The sequence below is a fragment of the Podospora anserina genome, chromosome 3 (genome assembly GCF_000226545.1).
Source record: "Podospora anserina S mat+ genomic DNA chromosome 3, supercontig 2".
NCBI lineage: Eukaryota > Fungi > Ascomycota > Sordariomycetes > Sordariales > Podosporaceae > Podospora > Podospora anserina.
The window spans coordinates 2889667-2908169 of record NW_001914856.1 but is presented as its reverse complement, the minus strand read 5'-3'; the positions used below and the strand labels follow the sequence as shown (position 1 = coordinate 2908169).

The 18503-nt window shown below is 52.9% G+C and overlaps 7 protein-coding genes across 7 annotated transcripts; 2 read left to right on the top strand and 5 right to left on the bottom strand.

Annotated features, from left to right (window-relative positions):
• Positions 1–121: 121 nt before the first annotated feature.
• On the bottom strand, positions 122–483 carry PODANS_3_10140 (uncharacterized protein; the record flags this gene model as incomplete). The annotated part of the gene is made up of 2 exons (XM_001909791.1): positions 122–325; positions 382–483. Coding segments are annotated over 2 exons (306 nt in total), but the record flags the coding sequence as incomplete, so codon positions are not given.
• Positions 484–933: 450 nt separating this feature from the next.
• PODANS_3_10130 (uncharacterized protein) lies at positions 934–1923 on the top strand (the record flags this gene model as incomplete). The annotated part of the gene is made up of 4 exons (XM_001909790.1): positions 934–1018; positions 1131–1176; positions 1358–1541; positions 1606–1923. The coding sequence occupies 4 exons, from the start codon at positions 934–936 to the stop codon at positions 1921–1923; spliced, it is 633 nt and encodes a 210-aa protein (XP_001909825.1).
• A 674-nt stretch (positions 1924–2597) lies between these two features.
• On the bottom strand, positions 2598–3612 carry PODANS_3_10120 (uncharacterized protein; the record flags this gene model as incomplete). The annotated part of the gene is made up of 2 exons (XM_001909789.1): positions 2598–3270; positions 3329–3612. The coding sequence occupies 2 exons, from the start codon at positions 3610–3612 to the stop codon at positions 2598–2600; spliced, it is 957 nt and encodes a 318-aa protein (XP_001909824.1).
• A 733-nt stretch (positions 3613–4345) lies between these two features.
• On the bottom strand, positions 4346–5981 carry PODANS_3_10115 (uncharacterized protein; the record flags this gene model as incomplete). The annotated part of the gene is made up of 2 exons (XM_001909788.1): positions 4346–5712; positions 5891–5981. 2 exons carry the CDS (start codon positions 5979–5981, stop codon positions 4346–4348), a joined length of 1458 nt encoding a protein of 485 aa, XP_001909823.1.
• A 91-nt stretch (positions 5982–6072) lies between these two features.
• Positions 6073–9909, bottom strand: PODANS_3_10110 (uncharacterized protein; the record flags this gene model as incomplete). The annotated part of the gene is made up of 1 exon (XM_001909787.1): positions 6073–9909. One exon carries the CDS (start codon positions 9907–9909, stop codon positions 6073–6075), a length of 3837 nt encoding a protein of 1278 aa, XP_001909822.1.
• A 1402-nt stretch (positions 9910–11311) lies between these two features.
• Positions 11312–14524, bottom strand: PODANS_3_10100 (uncharacterized protein; the record flags this gene model as incomplete). Its single annotated transcript, XM_001909786.1, has 2 exons — positions 11312–11853; positions 11917–14524. 2 exons carry the CDS (start codon positions 14522–14524, stop codon positions 11312–11314), a joined length of 3150 nt encoding a protein of 1049 aa, XP_001909821.1.
• A 1237-nt stretch (positions 14525–15761) lies between these two features.
• Positions 15762–18051, top strand: PODANS_3_10090 (uncharacterized protein; the record flags this gene model as incomplete). The annotated part of the gene is made up of 6 exons (XM_001909785.1): positions 15762–16254; positions 16315–16577; positions 16637–16715; positions 16766–17054; positions 17109–17211; positions 17269–18051. 6 exons carry the CDS (start codon positions 15762–15764, stop codon positions 18049–18051), a joined length of 2010 nt encoding a protein of 669 aa, XP_001909820.1.
• Positions 18052–18503: the final 452 nt, after the last annotated feature.

Here is an 18503-nt window from a genome sequence, read left to right as displayed (position 1 = left end):
TGGAGCGCTTCCGATCCCTATGCTACACCGTGCTGAAAAAAGAACCCCTTTCCCAGTGATGTAGCCGTAAATAACCCGATGAAACCGTAAACCCCAAGCGAACCGCCGTTAACAAAAGTCGTTATTTGTCCTGCCCGTCAGGTCCGTTGAAATGAAGTCTTTGGTGGGAAATATTTACTCGGCGGCGGTAACGGCGCGAGCTAGAGCGTGTCAGCACAATTCCGCTACTGTCGCGAACCATCAACCAAACATACTGTAGATCTTCATCTTGCTGTGGCTGACGACCTGCTTGATCTGGCCCTTCTCCTCCAAGTCGGCAAGGCACCTCCGGGCGAGGGAGCCGTTGATCTTGAGTCTGTCGACGAGGGTGGCGACAGTCACGAGGCGGTAGGACTGGACATCCTTATAGAGCTTGTCGGAAGTGGTCTTGTCGAGGATGACGGCGTGCTGGGCCTTGTCCTTGACTGTTGTTTTTGCCAAAGGTTAGCCATCTGCGTCTGCGACCGTGCCTATCGCCATCGCCCCAACCCCAATTGCAGAGGCATCAGGGCATCAAATTTTCGACATGAATGAAGCTTACCCTTTCCCTTGGACCACTTCTTCTTCTGCTTCTTCGCACCAGTTGCCGCGGGAGCCATTTTGGATGTCTGTTCTGGTGGTTTGGTGAACGGGTCAGAGGTCGAGGTCCAGCGGTCGCAATGTCAAAGGCGGGGAGTTTTTTCTGACAGAGGTTCGCTGCTCTCTGGCAAAGCTTAGGTCAACCGAGCCCTAAGGTGAATGCGGCCCCGTGAGTGGCTGGTGGGCCGCCCTGACCACCTCAAGCGGGGCCACCAAAAAATTCACGACTCCCGAACTCAGAAGACTTGCTGTGCAGCCCGCCCCAACGCCAACTTCGATCAATCCATCCACCACGACAGCCAACCACCAGCAATCATGTCTGACGCCGGCGTTGAAGTTCAGGCCTACGAGGTCCTCCCCAAGGAGGTTGCCGCTGAGGTTGGCAGCATCAAGCTCTTCAGTACGTTATTTTGCCCCATGCAGCAGACCCCCCATTTCGACTGCGGGACGACTTCAAAAACCGTCAAAACTCGAAGATGGGGAACTCAGACGCTGACTGGTGTCAATTACAGACCGCTGGAGCTACGATGATGTCGAGATCCGGGATATCTCCTTAACGTAAGAGCCCTCTACCTTTGTCGCAAGATCAGAACCCGAGCAGGAAGCCCGATTGCGAAGTTACGCGCGCCGATCGAACCACCGAAAGATATTCGAGATTCGGAACGCAGGCTTCACATGGTGGCTCTTGCTCTCTCTCTGGCTGGGGAATTGGAGGCTAACGGGAATTTGTGTGCTTCAGCGACTACATCCAGATCCGGGCTCCCGTCTACCTCCCTCACTCTGCCGGTCGCTATGCCGCCAAGCGTTTCCGCAAGGCCAACTGCCCCATCATTGAGCGTCTCACCAACTCCCTCATGATGCACGGCCGCAACAACGGCAAGAAGATGATGGCCGTCCGCATCGTCGCCCATGCCTTCGAGATCGTGAGCATCACCGAGCACCCAAGGAAGTTGGAGGATCTGAGAGAACTGACACCATCACGCACAGATCCACCTGATGACCGACCAGAACCCCATCCAGATTGCCGTTGACGCCATTGTCAACTGCGGTCCCCGCGAAGACAGCACCCGTATCGGCTCGGCTGGTACCGTCCGCAGACAGGCCGTCGATGTCTCTCCCCTCCGCCGCGTCAACCAGGCCATCTCTCTCCTCACCACCGGTGCCCGCGAGGCCTCTTTCCGCAACGTCAAGTCGATTGCTGAGTGCCTTGCTGAGGAGCTCATCAACGCCGCCAAGGGTTCCAGCAACTCTTATGCCATCAAGAAGAAGGATGAGTTGGAGCGTGTCGCCAAGAGCAACCGGTAAATGGTGTCTCTGGTGGAAGGCATGTGGTTCGGCGTGGAACGGATTTTACGACTTGTTTTGCAGGGATGCATTTGCCCATTACGGTCTGGGATGGCTGCACGGCACTCTTGTTAAACAGGCACAAATAGGGGTCTCTCATAAAAAGGGAGCAAATCGTCAATTTCCGAAAGGCGTCATCGGTGTCAAAAATACCATGCCACATGTGCACATGTCTTTTCTTGTGTGTGTGGCCTCCTCTACATCTCTTTGTATTTTTCTGTCTTTTTTTACCATAGAGATGGGGGGCTATAATCTGTGTCTCAGTGATTGGAGACCGTTTCCCCATAAATCTACGAAGTAAAAAGCAAAGAACCTCCAGTGCCCCGGTGCTCCAACGCTTGCTATCATACACATTGCAAAGATGACCTCGATCTCAGACAGATGAACAGAGAGGTGCTTGGTAAATGACCCATTTGCCAGGGGATTATCATAAGCCAGCCGAGCCAGCAGATGCTTTTCCTTGTCCTCTTGCTCCCAAAAAAACGCCATAGCCATGAAGAGTTTCTCTGTTTTGGAATAAAAGCATGCCTGGCCAGCAGAATACAGGGAAAAGGCATCAAGCCTGGACGAGAGACACTTGTACTCGCCATTCTTAAAAAGAAATAAAAACCACACCAGTCCTCCATCTCCTCAGCTCAGGCAACAGTATGACCCCCCTTGCCAACCGGAACCCTCAACCACATGCCCACATGCGGGATCCCCTCCTCCCACCACTTTCCCATCTTCTCGTCTACCTTGAACCCATACCTCTCCCAGACCTTGACCGCCTCCTCCTGCGCATGAATGCAAAACAGGCCCCGCCACTTAGGCAGCTGGCCCGTCACGTCCATGCCCAGTCTGTCAAAGCCCAACACGGAAGGGCTAGGGTTGAAGATGGTGTAATTCGTCTGCATCCAGGTAATTGCGGCGCGCACAAGCTGGCCCGCGATTCCCTTGTTACGGTACTCCTTGAGGACAGCCAGACGACCGAGCTTCACGTACGGCTCCTGACCGTTGTGGAAGGTGGTGGGGAAGTCGCGGATGTAGAGGGAGTTGCGACGGTTGCCTCCTTGGATCTCTTGGGGCTGGAGAGCCTGGACCGTCTCGCTGCTTCTAGGGCGGACGGGGTCGCCGACGTTGGTGAGGAGGCCGTTTAAGTAGATGCCGCCGTCGCGGGGGTGGGCTGAGTGGGGGAAGGGGACTAGGCGGAGGGTGCCGATAGGGAGGGAGGTGGTCCTGGTGACGCGGGGGCGGACAAGCTTGCCGGTTCGGGGGTCTAGGATGGCTGGAAGGATGGTGGTGAGGACAGAGGCGTAGATTACCCAGTGGCTTTTAGAGCAGGGTGTTAGTTATGAATTCAAAAAGGGTAAACGGGGGGAGACGATACCAGCTACGGTGGTCGTCACTGTCGAATTCGTTCTCCAAGGCAACGCCCTGTTCTTCGACGTAGACCTTCTCTCTGACGCTCATGGCATCGAGGAAAGCCTTGGGGATGTTGCCTGGCTGGTCTTCGTGGGTCTTGTGCCGGTTGTAGTTCCAGAGCTGGCCTTGAGGCTTGATGAAAGAGATAAAGGGAGTGGGAGGGGCCGGCTCTCTTGGAGGGCGGTCGGTTTGAAGCTCCCGGGGAGTGAATGAGCTGAAAGAGCTCGTGTCCATGGTCACTCTTGTCATGATGTCTGAGCTGGTTGTTCAAAGTAAAGGTGGCGAGTGAGGTGTAGGAACTGGCTTTGAAAAGGGAAGAGACGAAGGGCACACAGTTGTTGAATGAGTGACAGCTGAAACTGGCCGTTCTGTTGAGGGAGTGAGGTGACTAACAACCTCACACGGCCAACAGTACAATGACTGGGACGATGTCAAGATGAAGTCTGCCCGGCTACCCCTCTCGTGTGTCGCTTGGAGGGTTTAGACCTGAAAAGATGATGAGGGTGAGAAAATTTAAAGGAAGATGGAGAGCTTATCTGACTCACTATTACAGGGAAAGTCGAGAGGGGTGAGTTAGTGTTGGCATGGTTCTTTCCTTCTGGACTCCGTGCTCCGTACCTTCCCAAAGCCGCATTTTCGGCGTGCACGGACCACATTTTCGGAAAGAGCGGACCAATTTTCGGCACAGTGTGAATATCGAGAGGGTGACTTCCGGCTGTGAGCACCGGATTGGCCGGAATAGTGGAGTCACGTTCCGGGAGGGTGATGGAAGCACGTTCCCTCTGATGATGGTGCCTGGCAGAATCACGCCATTGTTTGCAGATGTCCTTATTGGAAACTTAAGATTACCCAATGCCTCAACCGAGGCCGATGTCGCAATGCTCACAGTTCAGATGGCCACAAATATCTGATCACTCCCGGGAAGGGGCCGATCAAAAGACTTTGAAGATTTGTTTGTTTGCCTTCTGGCGGTATCAATGCTCTAATGTTGACCGTACATGGAGTGAAAGTACTTATTGTACCATGCAAAAGACTTGGAATCTGGCTCTCCAGCATTCGCCTTGTTGCCCTCTTCCTCCTTCTTGATGTTGTCATGCTCGTTGGAGCCTGGCAGTTCCGCAAGGGTCGTGTAGTCAGGGAACGCCCCGGGAATGAATGGACTAGCTGTCTTTGAGGGCACATCGTCTGATCTCACTGCCGTTGTTGCTGGCAGTTCAACAGCAGCTGTCGTTGGCGATGTCACCTCCAGCTTCAACCTCCCAAACCCCGACATCAACCCCGACAATTTCCTCTCCTTCTCCGCCTTCTCCCTTATGTTCTCATGCATCTGCCTCGCCCACTGAGCCGACAACTTTGCCTCCCACCTCTCCTCCCCTTTCCCAAGCCCATCCATCCCGGCCTTCTCTTGCCCATCCATCTCCGCCTTTCCTTCCATCTGCCCCTGCTCTCTCTGCAGAGCAAGCACAGCCTCATCAACCCCTCTCCCCAATGGATGCCGTCTAATCAACTCGACATCCCCCCCAACAAACACCCTCCCCGTAACCGGATTCTTAAACTCCCCCTTTCCCCTCACAATCTCCTCAACCAACTCCTCCACATCCCAAGCAAACCCATCACTCGTCGCCAAAAACCTTTCTCTCGGTATCTCTCCCACCCCCACCCCAGATTTGAACGTTGTCGAATTAACATACCCAGCCTCAGCAGAAACAGAAAACTCGTGATCAAGATGCATAGCAACATCGGCCCAGAATTGTTCGTATGTCTCCCCTTCTGGCATTGCAGATCGGAGCAAGTCCATTCGATCCCTGGCTTCTTGCTCGGCGTCGGGGGAGTCACCTTTGGCAGAGGGGCGCAGGTCGTCGATTGCTGTGCCGATTGCAGCAAAGTAGTCGTTTTTGGAGAGGCAGGCTTGGATTTCTCTGGAGAGGGCTCTGATGGGGCGGGGGGGTTTGGGGGTTTCCTCATGTTGGGAAAGGACTGGTGGGGTGAGGGCGGAGGAGAGCTTCCCGTGAAGTAGGGCTTGGAGGAATGCGGTTATGTCTAGGTTGGTTGAGGTTTCTGAGAGGCGGACGCCGGGAAGGGTTTGCTGGAGGGCGAGGATTTCTCCTAGCAAAAGACTTGCTTGGGTGGTGAGGTCTGCGTGGAGGGCTGAAAATTGCTGCGAGAGGGAGGTGAATTGTTCTGGGGTTACTATTTGCGGTCGGGGGTTCTGGGGAGGGAGGAAGCGCTGGGGAAGACCGCCGGGGGACCAGGATGAGTGGGATTGGAGAGAGGTGTGACGGGAGAGGTTGGTGTTGGCTGATGAGGGTGTTGGTTGGGGTAGTGTTTGGTTGGAGCGACGCCGCTGCGCTGCGTGAAGAGGGAGGCCATTTTGTGTTATTATGTGGCTTCGATAAATGATGTGGACAGGTGAAGAAGACAAACATGAAGATGAAAAATCATAAAGAGAGGGGGGGCAGCCTCATGTACACCTATGCAGCAGCTCGTTAGTGCGCGCCACATTGGATCAGGCTGTCAGTCTGCCTACCTGGGGTGTAAGTGTCTGCCAAGGGGAGCTGAACTGCTAACTCAGCTGTCTCGACTGAGCGGTTACAGAGGCGCTTCTCAATAGAGTCCATGTCACAGGTGTCATGTGTGCTTGTGTCTGGTGTGTGGTTCGAAGAAAGTCTTCTATTTCAGTATAGGTGATGATTGCAACCCTACCTGATACTACTCCTTGACCAACCTCCCAGCCCTCAAAGCACCAAAACTCTGCCTCAGCGCATCCCCAATAACCCTCATCCTCGGTGGCACAAACCCCTCTGGACACAACAACACATACCTCACCACCACCCCCTTCACACCCCCAAAATCCTCACACGCAACAAACACCCTCCTGTCCATCAGCAGGCTGCTCTTCCACGTAGTCTTTGTCTTCCGGCAAGTCCTCAAATCCATCGGCGGCTCATCTTCTCCTCTCTCCTCCGCTTCCCCGTCACCGCCCACAACCAACCCCTTGCACAAAATCTCCCACATGCTCCTAGTCCCCAATCCCGACCCAATAAACTTGATATTCCCAGAGCCCCCCGCACCGCCAATAAAGTCGCCAGTTCTCAGTATAAACTGCACAACCCCCTGCATAGCCGGTAATCTCGACCCACCCGGCGCAGAAATCAGACTACTACTGCCCCCAAACTGCCCGCTCATCCAAGAGAGTAAAGTCTCTCTATCTGCTGAGAGGCCATCATCTGACCCTGGGTTTTCCCGACTTAAAATCCGGGATAACGTCTCCCCTGGCGAGGAGCTAACTCCCGCCAGGACAGGAAAAGAGTCAATGACCGCTCTGAGCCCATTTCTCAGTTCTGGAACAGAGACATTGGCTGAATAGACACATGATAGTAAGAAGTCCAACGCCGGGGGGTCGGACAAGAGGTGGTGTGCTCTGACTTCTAATGGAGCAAACAAGAAGGTCTCGTCACAGAACTGAGATCCGCAAGTTGAAGGAATTGGACCGGGGCGAGCGAGTTGTTCGAGGCATGCCAGGCAGTGGGACAGGGGAGAGGCGAGGATGGATGAGATGAAGGTGTAGGTTCTGTCCAGTTGGAGTTGCTCTTGGATGGTGCCGCTGATGTGGTTATCTTGAGACAGCGAGGAGAGGAAGGCGGAGAGTCTGCGGCTTAGGAGGTAGGCGAATAGGGATGGTTTGGCGAAGCAGTTGGTGCCGTCTGGCATGTTGAGGCCGCTTACGTGCCACAAGCCGTGAGGACGGGTGTTGCTGTCGTCGGTGGTGCTGGGGTGGTAGTGGATGCAAAAAGCTGGTTGCTGGTCTAGAAGGGATATCCTCACGAGGAGCAAGCGTGGGGAGGGATCGATGCCGATGGCTTGTCTCTTCTGGGCGGAGATTTTTTTGAGAGGGAAGCAAAGCTCCCATTGCATTTCACCGACTGGTTCGATGAAGCTGGTGAGGTGTGTAGGAATCATGGCCGCAGCTGGAGTGAAGGGTTCAACAGGAGGGGCATCTTCTACGCCGAGCTCCTCCATGAGCATAGCTGTTCGGGCCGCATCCGAACTTTGAAGTAGAACTTGCATATCGAGAAGGTTATTGGCCGCGAGAACCAGGTTTGCGTAGTCGGCCATGAGACATTCTCCGGCAACCTGCAGACCTTGGTCGTCAACATCATCCCCTAACCCCAACAAAGCCGTGAAAGCCCAAAGGGCATTGCGACTCATGTCATCGGTGTTGATGTCTGGCGAGCGTCTCCAGCAGTAACTCAGCACCTGCGTGGCCTGACGATTCCACTTCCCAGCATCCAGCTGTTTTTCCCGAGCGCAGATACTCTCAAGGGCCACCTTCCCTTGAGGGGCAGCGCGACGTAAGCCAGCCAAAGCCAAACAGATGAGACTCAGCGTGTCTGGTTTCGGCTGAAAAAGCGACATCAGCACCGAGTCCTGCGGCAACACTTTGTTTTCGTCTTGCAGAATGTCCAATAACACAGTTGTATCTGGTATCTCTTGCAGCCACAGCCATTTTAAATCTCCGTTGCCCTCCTGGTGTAGATATGCCAATATACCAACTGCTCTTCCATACTGGTGCTGGAGCACATCCCACCATTGATACCTTTCCGGCGTAAAACCAAGATCCGACAACGACATCCTCGAGATGCCACTGCTACCACCAACTCTTTGTTGAGAGAACAGAGCCCTGAGATCATGCACCCACTGGACGAAGTTCTGCAAAGGAAGCTCCGCGGCTGACCACGCCAGCAAGTCTCGCCTCCGTTGGAGTAACCGGAAGAACAACAGATGATGCCAGCATTCATGAGTGTAACAGCGCAGCTGTTGACGCTGGGCCAAGAGGCGCGCAAATTCGACACACGAGGAATGGCTTTCTGACCGGACCAGTGGCAACATATCCTTGATGAGGACGATGTCCTCGTTCAAGATTCGCTCGATACAGGCGTCATATACTTTGGGGTCATGATGGCGTAGTGGCTCTATCTCGGTGGCAAGCTTTGCTCTTTCGGGCTCAACACCTCTTGCGTAAAATCGGATGGTCTGACGGACGATTGCTAGCAACGCTTCGGCTGGAGGGGAGTCGCCATGGGTTTCTCCTCCAATCACCACCCTCAGGTATGCCCTGATGTCTTCGTTCATGATGTGAGATGTCCCGAGGGCCTCGAAGATCTCATCCAAGGTCTCTTTGGGTGGGAGTTGCTGTAGGCTTTGCCATAGATTCAGGGGCAGAGATCCGTGCAGCCAGTTGGCGTTCACTATAGCCGCCCCAAAGTCGTGTATCCTCATGGCAAGATTCTCTGCAACGTCCGTCTCTAGTATAGAGTTGTATTCTTCCCTGGCCAACTGCATGACTCGAGCCACGTCTAAGCTGACATATCCAGAGAGTAACCGCTGAAGGTTTGGATAGACTTCCAAGATGGGAAGTGTCCTCGTCAGAGCTGTCATTCGAATGTCAAAGCCGGCGTCGTAGGTTTGTAGCCACATGAGGATCGAGTGGATGGACTCGTCATCGTCGGTCTCCAGCACTGCTTCGGTGAGGGAAAGGAGATCATTGTCCAGAGGCCTCGAGCTGTTGATACAGAGGTGTATGACGAGATTGATGGCGTGTGGGCCAGGAATACGCTGTGCGTTGTCCAGATTGGCTAGGAGGCGGTGGAGCAATAGAACGTCTCGGTTGACGACCGGTACGACGTTGAAACATCCAGGAACCGAGTCTTTCAGACACGGATACCCTGAGCCGGTGATGTCTGGTCCTTCGAGATCAAACACATAGCACAGCTTTTGTCTCTGGGTTTCTGAAAAGGTCCCTTCTTCCCAGTTCCTTAGCCGTTCCTGGTCTGGTCTCCAGTTGGCCCAAAATATCCTGTCTGGCACTAAAGCGGACGCTACTATCTTTGCTGTGGAGGTCTCGGGCTGATTAGATACTGATCGAATCCAGGAAACTGCAGTACAGAGACTCATGTATTTTCGTTCTTGTTGCAGCATGTCCAAGTGGGTCCTGAAAGCCGTGGAAAAGTCTGTCGCGTTCAAAAAGTCGATGATGTAGGAAGGTGGAAGGATGTATGCATCAGGGCCTTCCTCCAGGGTCTGGAAAAGCTGTTTGATGGCTGGGAGAAAGTCGGTGCCCGCCAGCAGGCTCAAGAGGATATCCGCAACTTGGCTGTCTGTTCTGCTGATGAGCAACGGGTTTGCGCGTGCACCAAGCGTCAAGCAGCTCAAGAATTTCGGGCTGGCAGCTTCTAGCTGGCATTTCTCTCTCATTGCTACCAGCAGTGTCGTACCAACGGAGTGGGAAAGGGCGTGAAGACAGGCGACCAAACCGACTCTTTCCGAACCGTTTTCCCGCGCAGCATGTTCCAAGACCAACTCTCGAAGTAATGAATCGCATTGTGATGAACCTTGAACAAGCCCTTGCCGGTTAATAAAGGCATCTGTGGCATGCCTGAGAGCATCAAAGGGAAAATAATCGGAAGAGCCCAGCTGGAGCCTGGCACCAGTGTCGATGATTTGTCGATGCCATATTTCACGTGGTGAGCGTAGAAAATGAGCCATCGCGAGATGATTTTGCCTGTAAACCGGTCGTAGAGTCCTAGCTCATCTTGTAATAGGCTGCCAGCCCCATGAGGTGGTAAGTTGAGGAGAGTGGATGACCCAATGGTGTGAAAAGCGTTATCTTGTCGAGTAGAGGGCGTCGATGTCTGATTCCACAAGGATTGCCATCACCTGGTGAAGTTTTCTTGTGCCATGAGTCCATCTACTTGGTGTGGTCAGTGTGTCTCATGTCAATGGACAGCCACAAGGCTCCTCGAAAGGTGGCATCGGGATGCTCACAAGCCGCAGCCCGGGTACCTGGTTGAGCCATGTTCTCTGGCAGACCCCATCCGTAGGGGAGTCTGCCTTGGGTCAAGGTGCCATCGGCCTCCTCAACAATGTGGTGTTTGATCGGTTACTCTGGCTGAGCGAACTATTCAGCTTGGCCCACGCTATTGCAGGCGCGTCTGTAAGAGGAAATGCGGCTTCATCCTTCTTGGCAGGATGACAAGACGGACGGCCAATGGGAGGCTCGTTCAGGTCCGACAACTTGCTTAGGTCTCGACTGCACTCGAGCTGCTGTGCCGTGATAAGAGAGGGAAGACTTGGATTCAAAGTCCCCATGCTGGGGGCCTGTAGCACGCGCACTGTGCGGCCATGAGGTGTAAGCTTGTTCTGGACTGGTGTTATCGATGGTCAGAGCCTCGTCTCGAGAACCGCCCAGAGCGACGTGAAATATGCGGCTAGACGCCACAAAGTGAGGGGTCGGCTACTTGGAGTCGACCAGAAGAATGAGAGCAGTCTGGGAAACAGCGGACAATCTGGTGCTTCATTTCTGCGGCTGGAGGAGATATATTGGACGAGGTCGAGAGGCCCATCTTTCTCAACCTTGCCCCATACCTGCCGAGCAAGACTTGAGAAGTTGAAGTGATTCCACGCTCCCGTCGCACAGAGTGGACCGCGGTGGGGCTAATTCCCTGTGGTCTAACCCTGTGTGCTAACAGGTTCCCGGCAGAATCAACAGCAAATCTGTTAGCTTGTTAAGCAACGCCTAATATCATTGCTCTCATAAAGACTGCGGTTTCACAGACATCCTATTCCTGTCTTTTTTCTTCATGGATTGACGATGCGTTTGGAGTTGGTGTGGATCTTGCTGTTGGGGTTATGAATTTAACATGAAGGGTTCTTAAGGCCACACCATTAACCCTGAGTCTTTCGTGTGAAATATGAGACCACGTAAAGATGGTCAAGATTCAATGATGAAAGATGTTGGACTTCGAGACAATAATCCAAGCACCTGTCTAACTAGGCGACGTGAATTAAGGCAGCAATCTGCGTTGAGGATCTAGTCGCCAACCAACCACCCATGAACCCGACGACCCGACTTGCAACTCTTACTTGATTTGAACGGGATCCCAACCTTCTACTGGGCGTGTGGATATATCTGTCCAGGCGATATCACCTTCGTAGTTGTGGTATCCTTCCTCCCATCACCTGTCTTGTAGCACATCGGAGATACGCTGAGGAACACGGGCTTCTGCATCCCATGCTCGGCATCATTGTCATAGCAAAGCACAAAATCTTGACCTAGCAGAACCAAGGTGTTCCTTTGAGGAAACATAAGGCCAAGCTCTGACCGTTGCATCCCGAATTGGAGAGCAAGTTCGCTGGCCTTGAACACCATCTTCTCAACCGTCTGTTCGATGGCTTGCGGGATTCCACCAACGCATATGCGGCGAAGTTCTGTTAGTATATTTTCGCGGACATTGTTGCGGTTCTGGAAGAATGGCGAGCTCAGGTAGTCGGACAAAGACGAGTGAGCTTTGTCCTTCTTCGGTAGCAAGGCCGCCATGACGGCCTGGAAGGTGGACGATCTCCATTTGTTGGTCTCCTTGTCATTCCGGAGGAAATTGACGTAGTCTTCTTCAATCGTTGCCATGTCATACTCCCCAATGGGCAAGCGAACTATATTAACGAGCGAGTTTGTTAACATTGGAAAAATTGCGTAGTCGTGATCTAGACACATACCCTCAGACTTCTCCGTCCCAAGTAATTTGCGGTAGGCGATCCAGACTTCAAGAAGCCTCTGCTTCCCCTGCTGGGGACCCAAGGCACCGAGCCCGAAAGGAGCAGAAAAGAAGCCATACATCATGTGCTCCCAGAAGATGCCCTGCAACAGGAACCTCAGCTGATCCCTCCCTTCCCTCTCCAAAAACCCGCCAGGGTCTAGCTGGTTGACCTGGAAAAAGTCAACCGCAGGCAAGTTATGCGTTATTTTGCTGATGTCGAGATTGAGCTGGTCAAAGTCGACTTGAAGGTGATCATCGGTTGCCGGCCGATAGTCGTCCGAGTTGTCGACCAGGCTGCTCTCCAGCAAGCGGACCTTGTTCTCGAGATCCTTGACAGCTTGTTGTTTGTTGAGTTCCCACTGTATACCGACTTGGTTGATGAGGTCTTGACATTGAGCGTGGAATGCTTGCATCTTCTGTTCGTGATCGATCTTTTGCTGGCTCAAAGCCACCTCATGCTCCTCCGTCAGCCTCTTGAGTTTTTGGTCGTGTGCATCCTTGTACGATTGGTACTGTGTCTGCATTATGTTCTTCTCCTGTCGCAGTGTGTCGATCTCGGCTTGAAGCGTTGTTCGGACCTTCTCCGTCGCAGCAAGTTGATCGGCCTTATGACTGTCGAGTTTCCTTTTCAAGGCCTCTATCTCCGTATTGAGCTTGCCGATCTCCGCATTAAACCTGTGCTGATGCCGCTTCCTCTCCTCCTGGAGCTGGTGCTGGTGTCTGTTTTTCTCTTCCTGAAGTCTTCGTTCGTGCTCCGGGTTTAGTTGCTTGAGACGGTTGTCCAAGGCCTCAAATTCGCCCCACCATTTGTTGCGTTCTGCAATGAGTTCGTCTTGGTCCTTCAAACTCTGCACCAAGCGTTCATTCTCCAACTTGATTTTCTCCACCCGTGCCGTTTGCTCTTTGTTGTAGTCTTCCCAATCTGCGACTGAGGCGAGCTGTTCGTTACAGTAGTCAATGATCATGTCAAAAGCGGTCTTTTGTTGCTCCAGGCCTTTCCACTTCTTAGCAGCCAAGTATTTCTTGATCCCTCCTTCCAACTTGATCTGTTCCCTCTCAAGCGCGTCCCTCTCGTGTTCCACTCGCTGTTTCTCGTCCTCGACCAGTTTCTTCTCATTTTCCAGTCGCTCCTTCTCGTTTTTCAGGGAACCGATGCTCTGGTGGAGAGTACCTGTGCTCTTCCTTTCGCTCTCCAAACGTTCTCTTTCGCTTTCCAAACTCTCCGTCAAGCTTGCTACCTTCTGGGTCAAGGTGGTTTTCTCAATCTTCCAGGCCTCGGCCTGAGCCTCCAGGTCGCGGATTCTCTCATCCTTGGTAAGTTGATCAGCAGGCTCTCCTTGAATTTGGGATTGTTGGCGTGCCCGGAAGCTCTGAGGGTCTGGGTTTTGGATAGGCAAGCTCAGTTCTCCTTGAGCCTGGGTGCTTGGAAGGGCCATCTCAAAGCTGTGATGGGTGATGCTTTTAGGTGGGACGGCTGGGGGTGGTCCTGCAGAATCTTGTAGTGTTGATCTGTTGCCATTTTGGTTCAAGGGACCTTGGAGACCTGAATAAGACTGAGGGTTTGGCTTGAAGTATCCCGTTGGACTGGAGGACCTTGAGAGCCCCAAGGACATTGAAGGAGTGACGAGAGTTGCAGCGGGCGTACCGAAAGACGTCTGACTGACAGGCAGTCCGTTAATAGGGGAGCTAGAGGAAGGGGGAGGGCTGGAAGAAGACAAGGGATATCGTGAAAATTGTGAGTGGTAGGTGTTGTGTGGAAGTGAATAGGTGCGGGGACTGATCGTGGTTGATGGTGGCGGGAATTGTGTTACATGTTCGGGGTGGGAACCGCTGAACGGCGCTTGAAGAGTGGCATTCACCGGTGAATAGGCGTCCGGAGTCGCATCCATTCGAGGACCTGTGGTAAAATTTACAGGAGGAAGAACCGGGGCGTCAGAAGGTGATGGCTGAACCGACGCGGACCGCACAGGTTGCTGAGCGCGAACTTGAGGATCACCAGAATGTGTGTTTGGTGCTGGCTGGTGTGGAAGAGCATGCTGGGGCTGGGACATCATCCGTTGGTAGTACTCTGGACATGCTTGGGAGAGCCGTTCCTTGACCACATCGGGCAGTTTCAGAAATGTCGCTGCATCGAGCTCTGATAATATTCCGACCTCCTTGTTGTTGAGATAGCCCATAAGCCCAGGTGCTTTTGTCAACACGACAGCCAGTCTGTGCGGATGGTGGTTGGCTATATACCGAACCCGATCTTCAGGAATTTCACATATCCTGTTTTCCGAAACTCTCTTGAGAATGTGTGAGTGGAGATGAGCAAGCCTGTCGACGTCAATTTCGTTCAGCAATTCAACAGGCAACTGGTCCTGGCGCTCTCGTGATAGTTTGTTGAGGACATCTGGATCGTTCTTTTGCTTGGGCTTCTCTGTTGGCCTGTCTTTCCTTCCAAAGTTGGAGACCTTTTTCTTGGTTTTGTCAAAGATGTTTCGAGCAGTAGACGATCCGCGAGGAGGAACATCAGGCCGTAAATCCGGATATGCCGGCGTCGCGAAGTTGTTGGGTATGTTCGCCATGCTGACGACGAGGAGGTGAAATACCTAGAGAGTCAAGTTCAAAAGAAAGGAACTGAACCGCGAAGGGTGGTGATGGCATCGCACGAAGTAGCAAGACAGAGATGAGCACCAAGAAGGTGCATCGCCTCCTCCGTAGCCTGATCACCCATCGGGTTATCTCGTCTCTGTGCTGCCGACCCCCCGCCGGAGCTGAAAAATGGTGCCTTTCCATCAACACCTCAGGCTTGTGTCCATGCAGTTGTTGTCATTGCACACAGTGCACAAAACGGAGTGGTAACTGATTACTGCCCCTCCCCCCTCATAGCTCCCAGCCCAAGCTCAAGGAAGGCGCAGCATATTGCGCTAGTAGGCGCCACATGCAGCGGGGTGATGCGCGGCGCAACCAACTCACACTTCCTCTCACCAGTCCCATCAATCCAGCCTCACCATGCGAGCGCTTCGAGTGTATCCGTAACCGACATGGATCATCCAATTGTTCAGGCCGGGGGCGCAAGGCCCAAGGCAAACCCCCTTGGAGGGGCATCATCTCTTTGTTCTGTGTGACTGGACAGGAACTTCCATATCTTCTCACCTCTTTACTTTACAGATACATGCATCTTGCTTCAAGTCTTTCTTTCTGATGCTCTGAATCACCTCGCTTCAACCCATTGGCATTATTGGCATCATGGCTTCCTCGACACCACCCCCTCCTACCGCTAAACCGCCGCCACCTCCCCCCTTACAATCAGGCTCAACATCTGAAGCATTTGGGCAATTCACGTTCACGGGGTTACCTCCTGGACTGTTCTCAAACAAGCACACAGCTCCGCAACGAACGTCCTCTCCCGCTGCCCAGAGCACGAACGATGCCCCGGCGTCGACGACATCCCCGTCTTCATACAAGCTCTCGGCATCAGCATATGGCTCTCAAAAAAATCCCCGTCCCCCAGCTTCAGCTCCGCCATCCCAATGGCAACCCCCGGGCCCGGCAAGCTTCAGTAGCCCTATGCCGCCTCTGACAGCCCCATCATTTGGAGGTCAGGTCAATGTGAAAACCCAGGGTGGCCAGGGACAGCGATCAGTCCAACTGCAATTTGAAGGCCAACGAACGCCCGATGTCATGCCAAAACCTCCTCCACCAGCACAGCCGGCCGCTGTACCAACAGGAGAAACACGTCTGCAGATTGCTCTTGACTATGGCACCACCTACACCGGTATGTTCAGCTCATTGATTGCCCATTAGGTAGATGTCACGCTGATGTTGCGGGCAAAACCAGGTGTTGCTTATTTGCCCGTATCTGCCAACAACTTGAAACATCGCGGGTTGGAGGAATTCACAGAAGACATCAAAGTAATCACAGCTTGGCCACCAAAGGAAGAGCAGGAAAAAGTCCCATCCCAACTCTCCTACTCCGTCACGCCTAAAGGCTGTGCACAGTATGGCTACGACATTGACGATAACTCCCTGGTGTTGAAGAAGACAAAGATTCAGCTCGAGGCAATGGGCACTCGCCTCGACGAGCTGCGGACCCTGAGCGAGTTGCTCAAGGAACTTCGCGATCTGGACCTCAGCGAGGAGGAAGTGATCGAGAACGGCATTCCCGAGCATCTTGCCAAAGAACCCGAGGAGATTGTCAAGGACTACTTAAACGAGGTTGCAGAGAAGACAGAAAAGATCATCACCACTGAGCTTGGCAGACATGTGCTGTCAAATGTTGCCATAGACTTGGCTGTCACTCATCCAGCAGTAAGTGCTTATTTTCCCATGCCTTGTACTGTATGTGGCTAACTCATCAAGTAGATTTGGTCAGACCGAGCCCTCAACTCTACGTACCGTGCCGTTCGGGCAGCCTTTAATCATGACCTCTTCCCCAAGCTGGAGAACATTTCATTTGTCTCTGAGCCGGTTGCCTGTGCTCACTTTACGCTTCGTGAGGCATGGAAGAACAACCGGGTGCGGTTCAGAAAGGTACGAGCCCGCAGTTTATGGCTACCTTGGCCAGTGTTGAACTTGACTGATAAGGCAAAACAGAATGATTGTTTCATTGTGGTCGATGCTGGCGGTGGGACCGTTGTGAGTCTTTCCCTAGCATTCATGACAAAGACCAAGTCTAATCAGACATGCTGTGATAGGATCTTGCTTGTTACAAAGTTGTGGACATTGACTACGAGAAGAAGGAGATGAAGCTGGACCAAGTCGGAAATCCTTTGGGTAAGCTTGCTGATTATTGTTGCCTGACTGGGTTCGCTAACTTTTCCCAGGCGCTACTTGTGGGTCGACTTGCGTCGACGATGACTTCGAGGCTTTCGCAGCGTACCAGTTAGGCGACAAGGCCTGGCAGCAGCTCACCACGGAAGGTGTCAAGCATGCTGCTGGAGGGCATACTATCATGAGGCCTACACTTCGTGGCATACAAGAGAAGTTCCAGGTCATCAAGCACAGTTACGACGGAAAGGAAAGCGGATTAACAGCTCCTATCTATTTGCCCAAGAGCTTCCGCATCTCTGAGGAAATGAAAGGTGTCTCGAACGGAGCGCTGAGTATAACACCGTAAGTCATTGTGACCAATGTGCTGATGGCGTATTCTTACATGCCATCTACCAGGGCCGACCTGAAAAAGATGTTTGACCGATCGGTCAACAAGACTGTCTATCTTATTCAGCAAGCTGTAACTCAAATCAAGCTGGGAGAAGAGCTTACGGTCAAGGTAAGCAATCCGCCCTCCCACGCCTGATGGCTGTGAGCACACGCTAAACCTCCACAGACCGTCTTCCTTTCTGGCGGGTTTGCGCAGAACAAATACCTGATCCAAAGGGTCAAGGAGTTTTGCACCAAGCAAAAGATTGAGCTTGAAGAAGGAAACGGCTCGTGGGCTGCCGTCGCCAGAGGTGCCATCATCAAGTCTCTGGGTGTCTACACTGAGAAGCCCAAGCATGTTATAAGCTGCCCACGATATTACGGCATCAAGGTGCGCAGGCCATTCGCTTCGTACGAGAACCACGCCCGCAGCGACATCGATGTCGATGCCCAAGGCATCCAATGGGCAACGGACCAAATCCGTTGGTTTATCCAAAAAGGCGACGCGATTCTCCCCAACAAACCCACAGTGGCAAGATACGAATTACACTTCTCGATGAACGCAAGCGAATTCCCTGGCACACAGTTGCAGAACAAACGAGGTGGGCGCGGAGTACCACAACAGCCGGCGGCCGTCTTTCGGGATGTTGTATTTTTGTCCTCGTCAAGAGACAAGGCACCGACAGCGATGAGCATGGTCAAAGAGGGTACGCACAGGTCATGGCAAATGTTGATGATGATTAACCCTTTGCTAATATCCAACCTAGAGTCTGAACAGATGTATACATTGAAGGTCAATTTGACCGATGTTCCGCAGGCACATATTGTTCCCGTGGAGACGGGAAACAAACAACAAGGGAGGCAGTTGCAGTTCCATGTCGTGGTTGAGATTCAGGTGTTTGACGAGGTGACTGTAAGCATCAAGAGTGGGGAGACTACATTGGCGTCGAGGAAGATAGCCTTGGAATAGGGGTAGCCCCGGATCACTGGAAATGTTGAGTTCTGTTTCGCAGACCCAAGAGAAAACCCATCCATAGTGCTCTTACTTGTTGCAACAGCTTTGAGTCGGGGGTCGTGAGAATAGGTATCCAGCGGAAGAGAGCCATACCCGAAAGTGAGAAGGGGGCAGCTGGATTAGGCAGTGAATGTCAGCCAGCTCCGGCAAAAGACGACACCGATATCGATCCCTTTCCGTGGAGATCTCGAACTGCGAACCATCCCCATTTCTAAGCCATCTTGAGTCTACCTTGGGGGCTAGAACTACGAGTCTGCCAATACAAAGGCTCCCTTGAGAGCCTTGTGCCAATGCCCAATCCGACTGTCGTTTGGCGCGCCCAAAGCTACCCTAGCTGCAGGCGACCTAATGCAAGCCTCAGCTCTACGTGCAGGGGTTCTAGAGCGGCTGTTCTTGCACACGGCCTA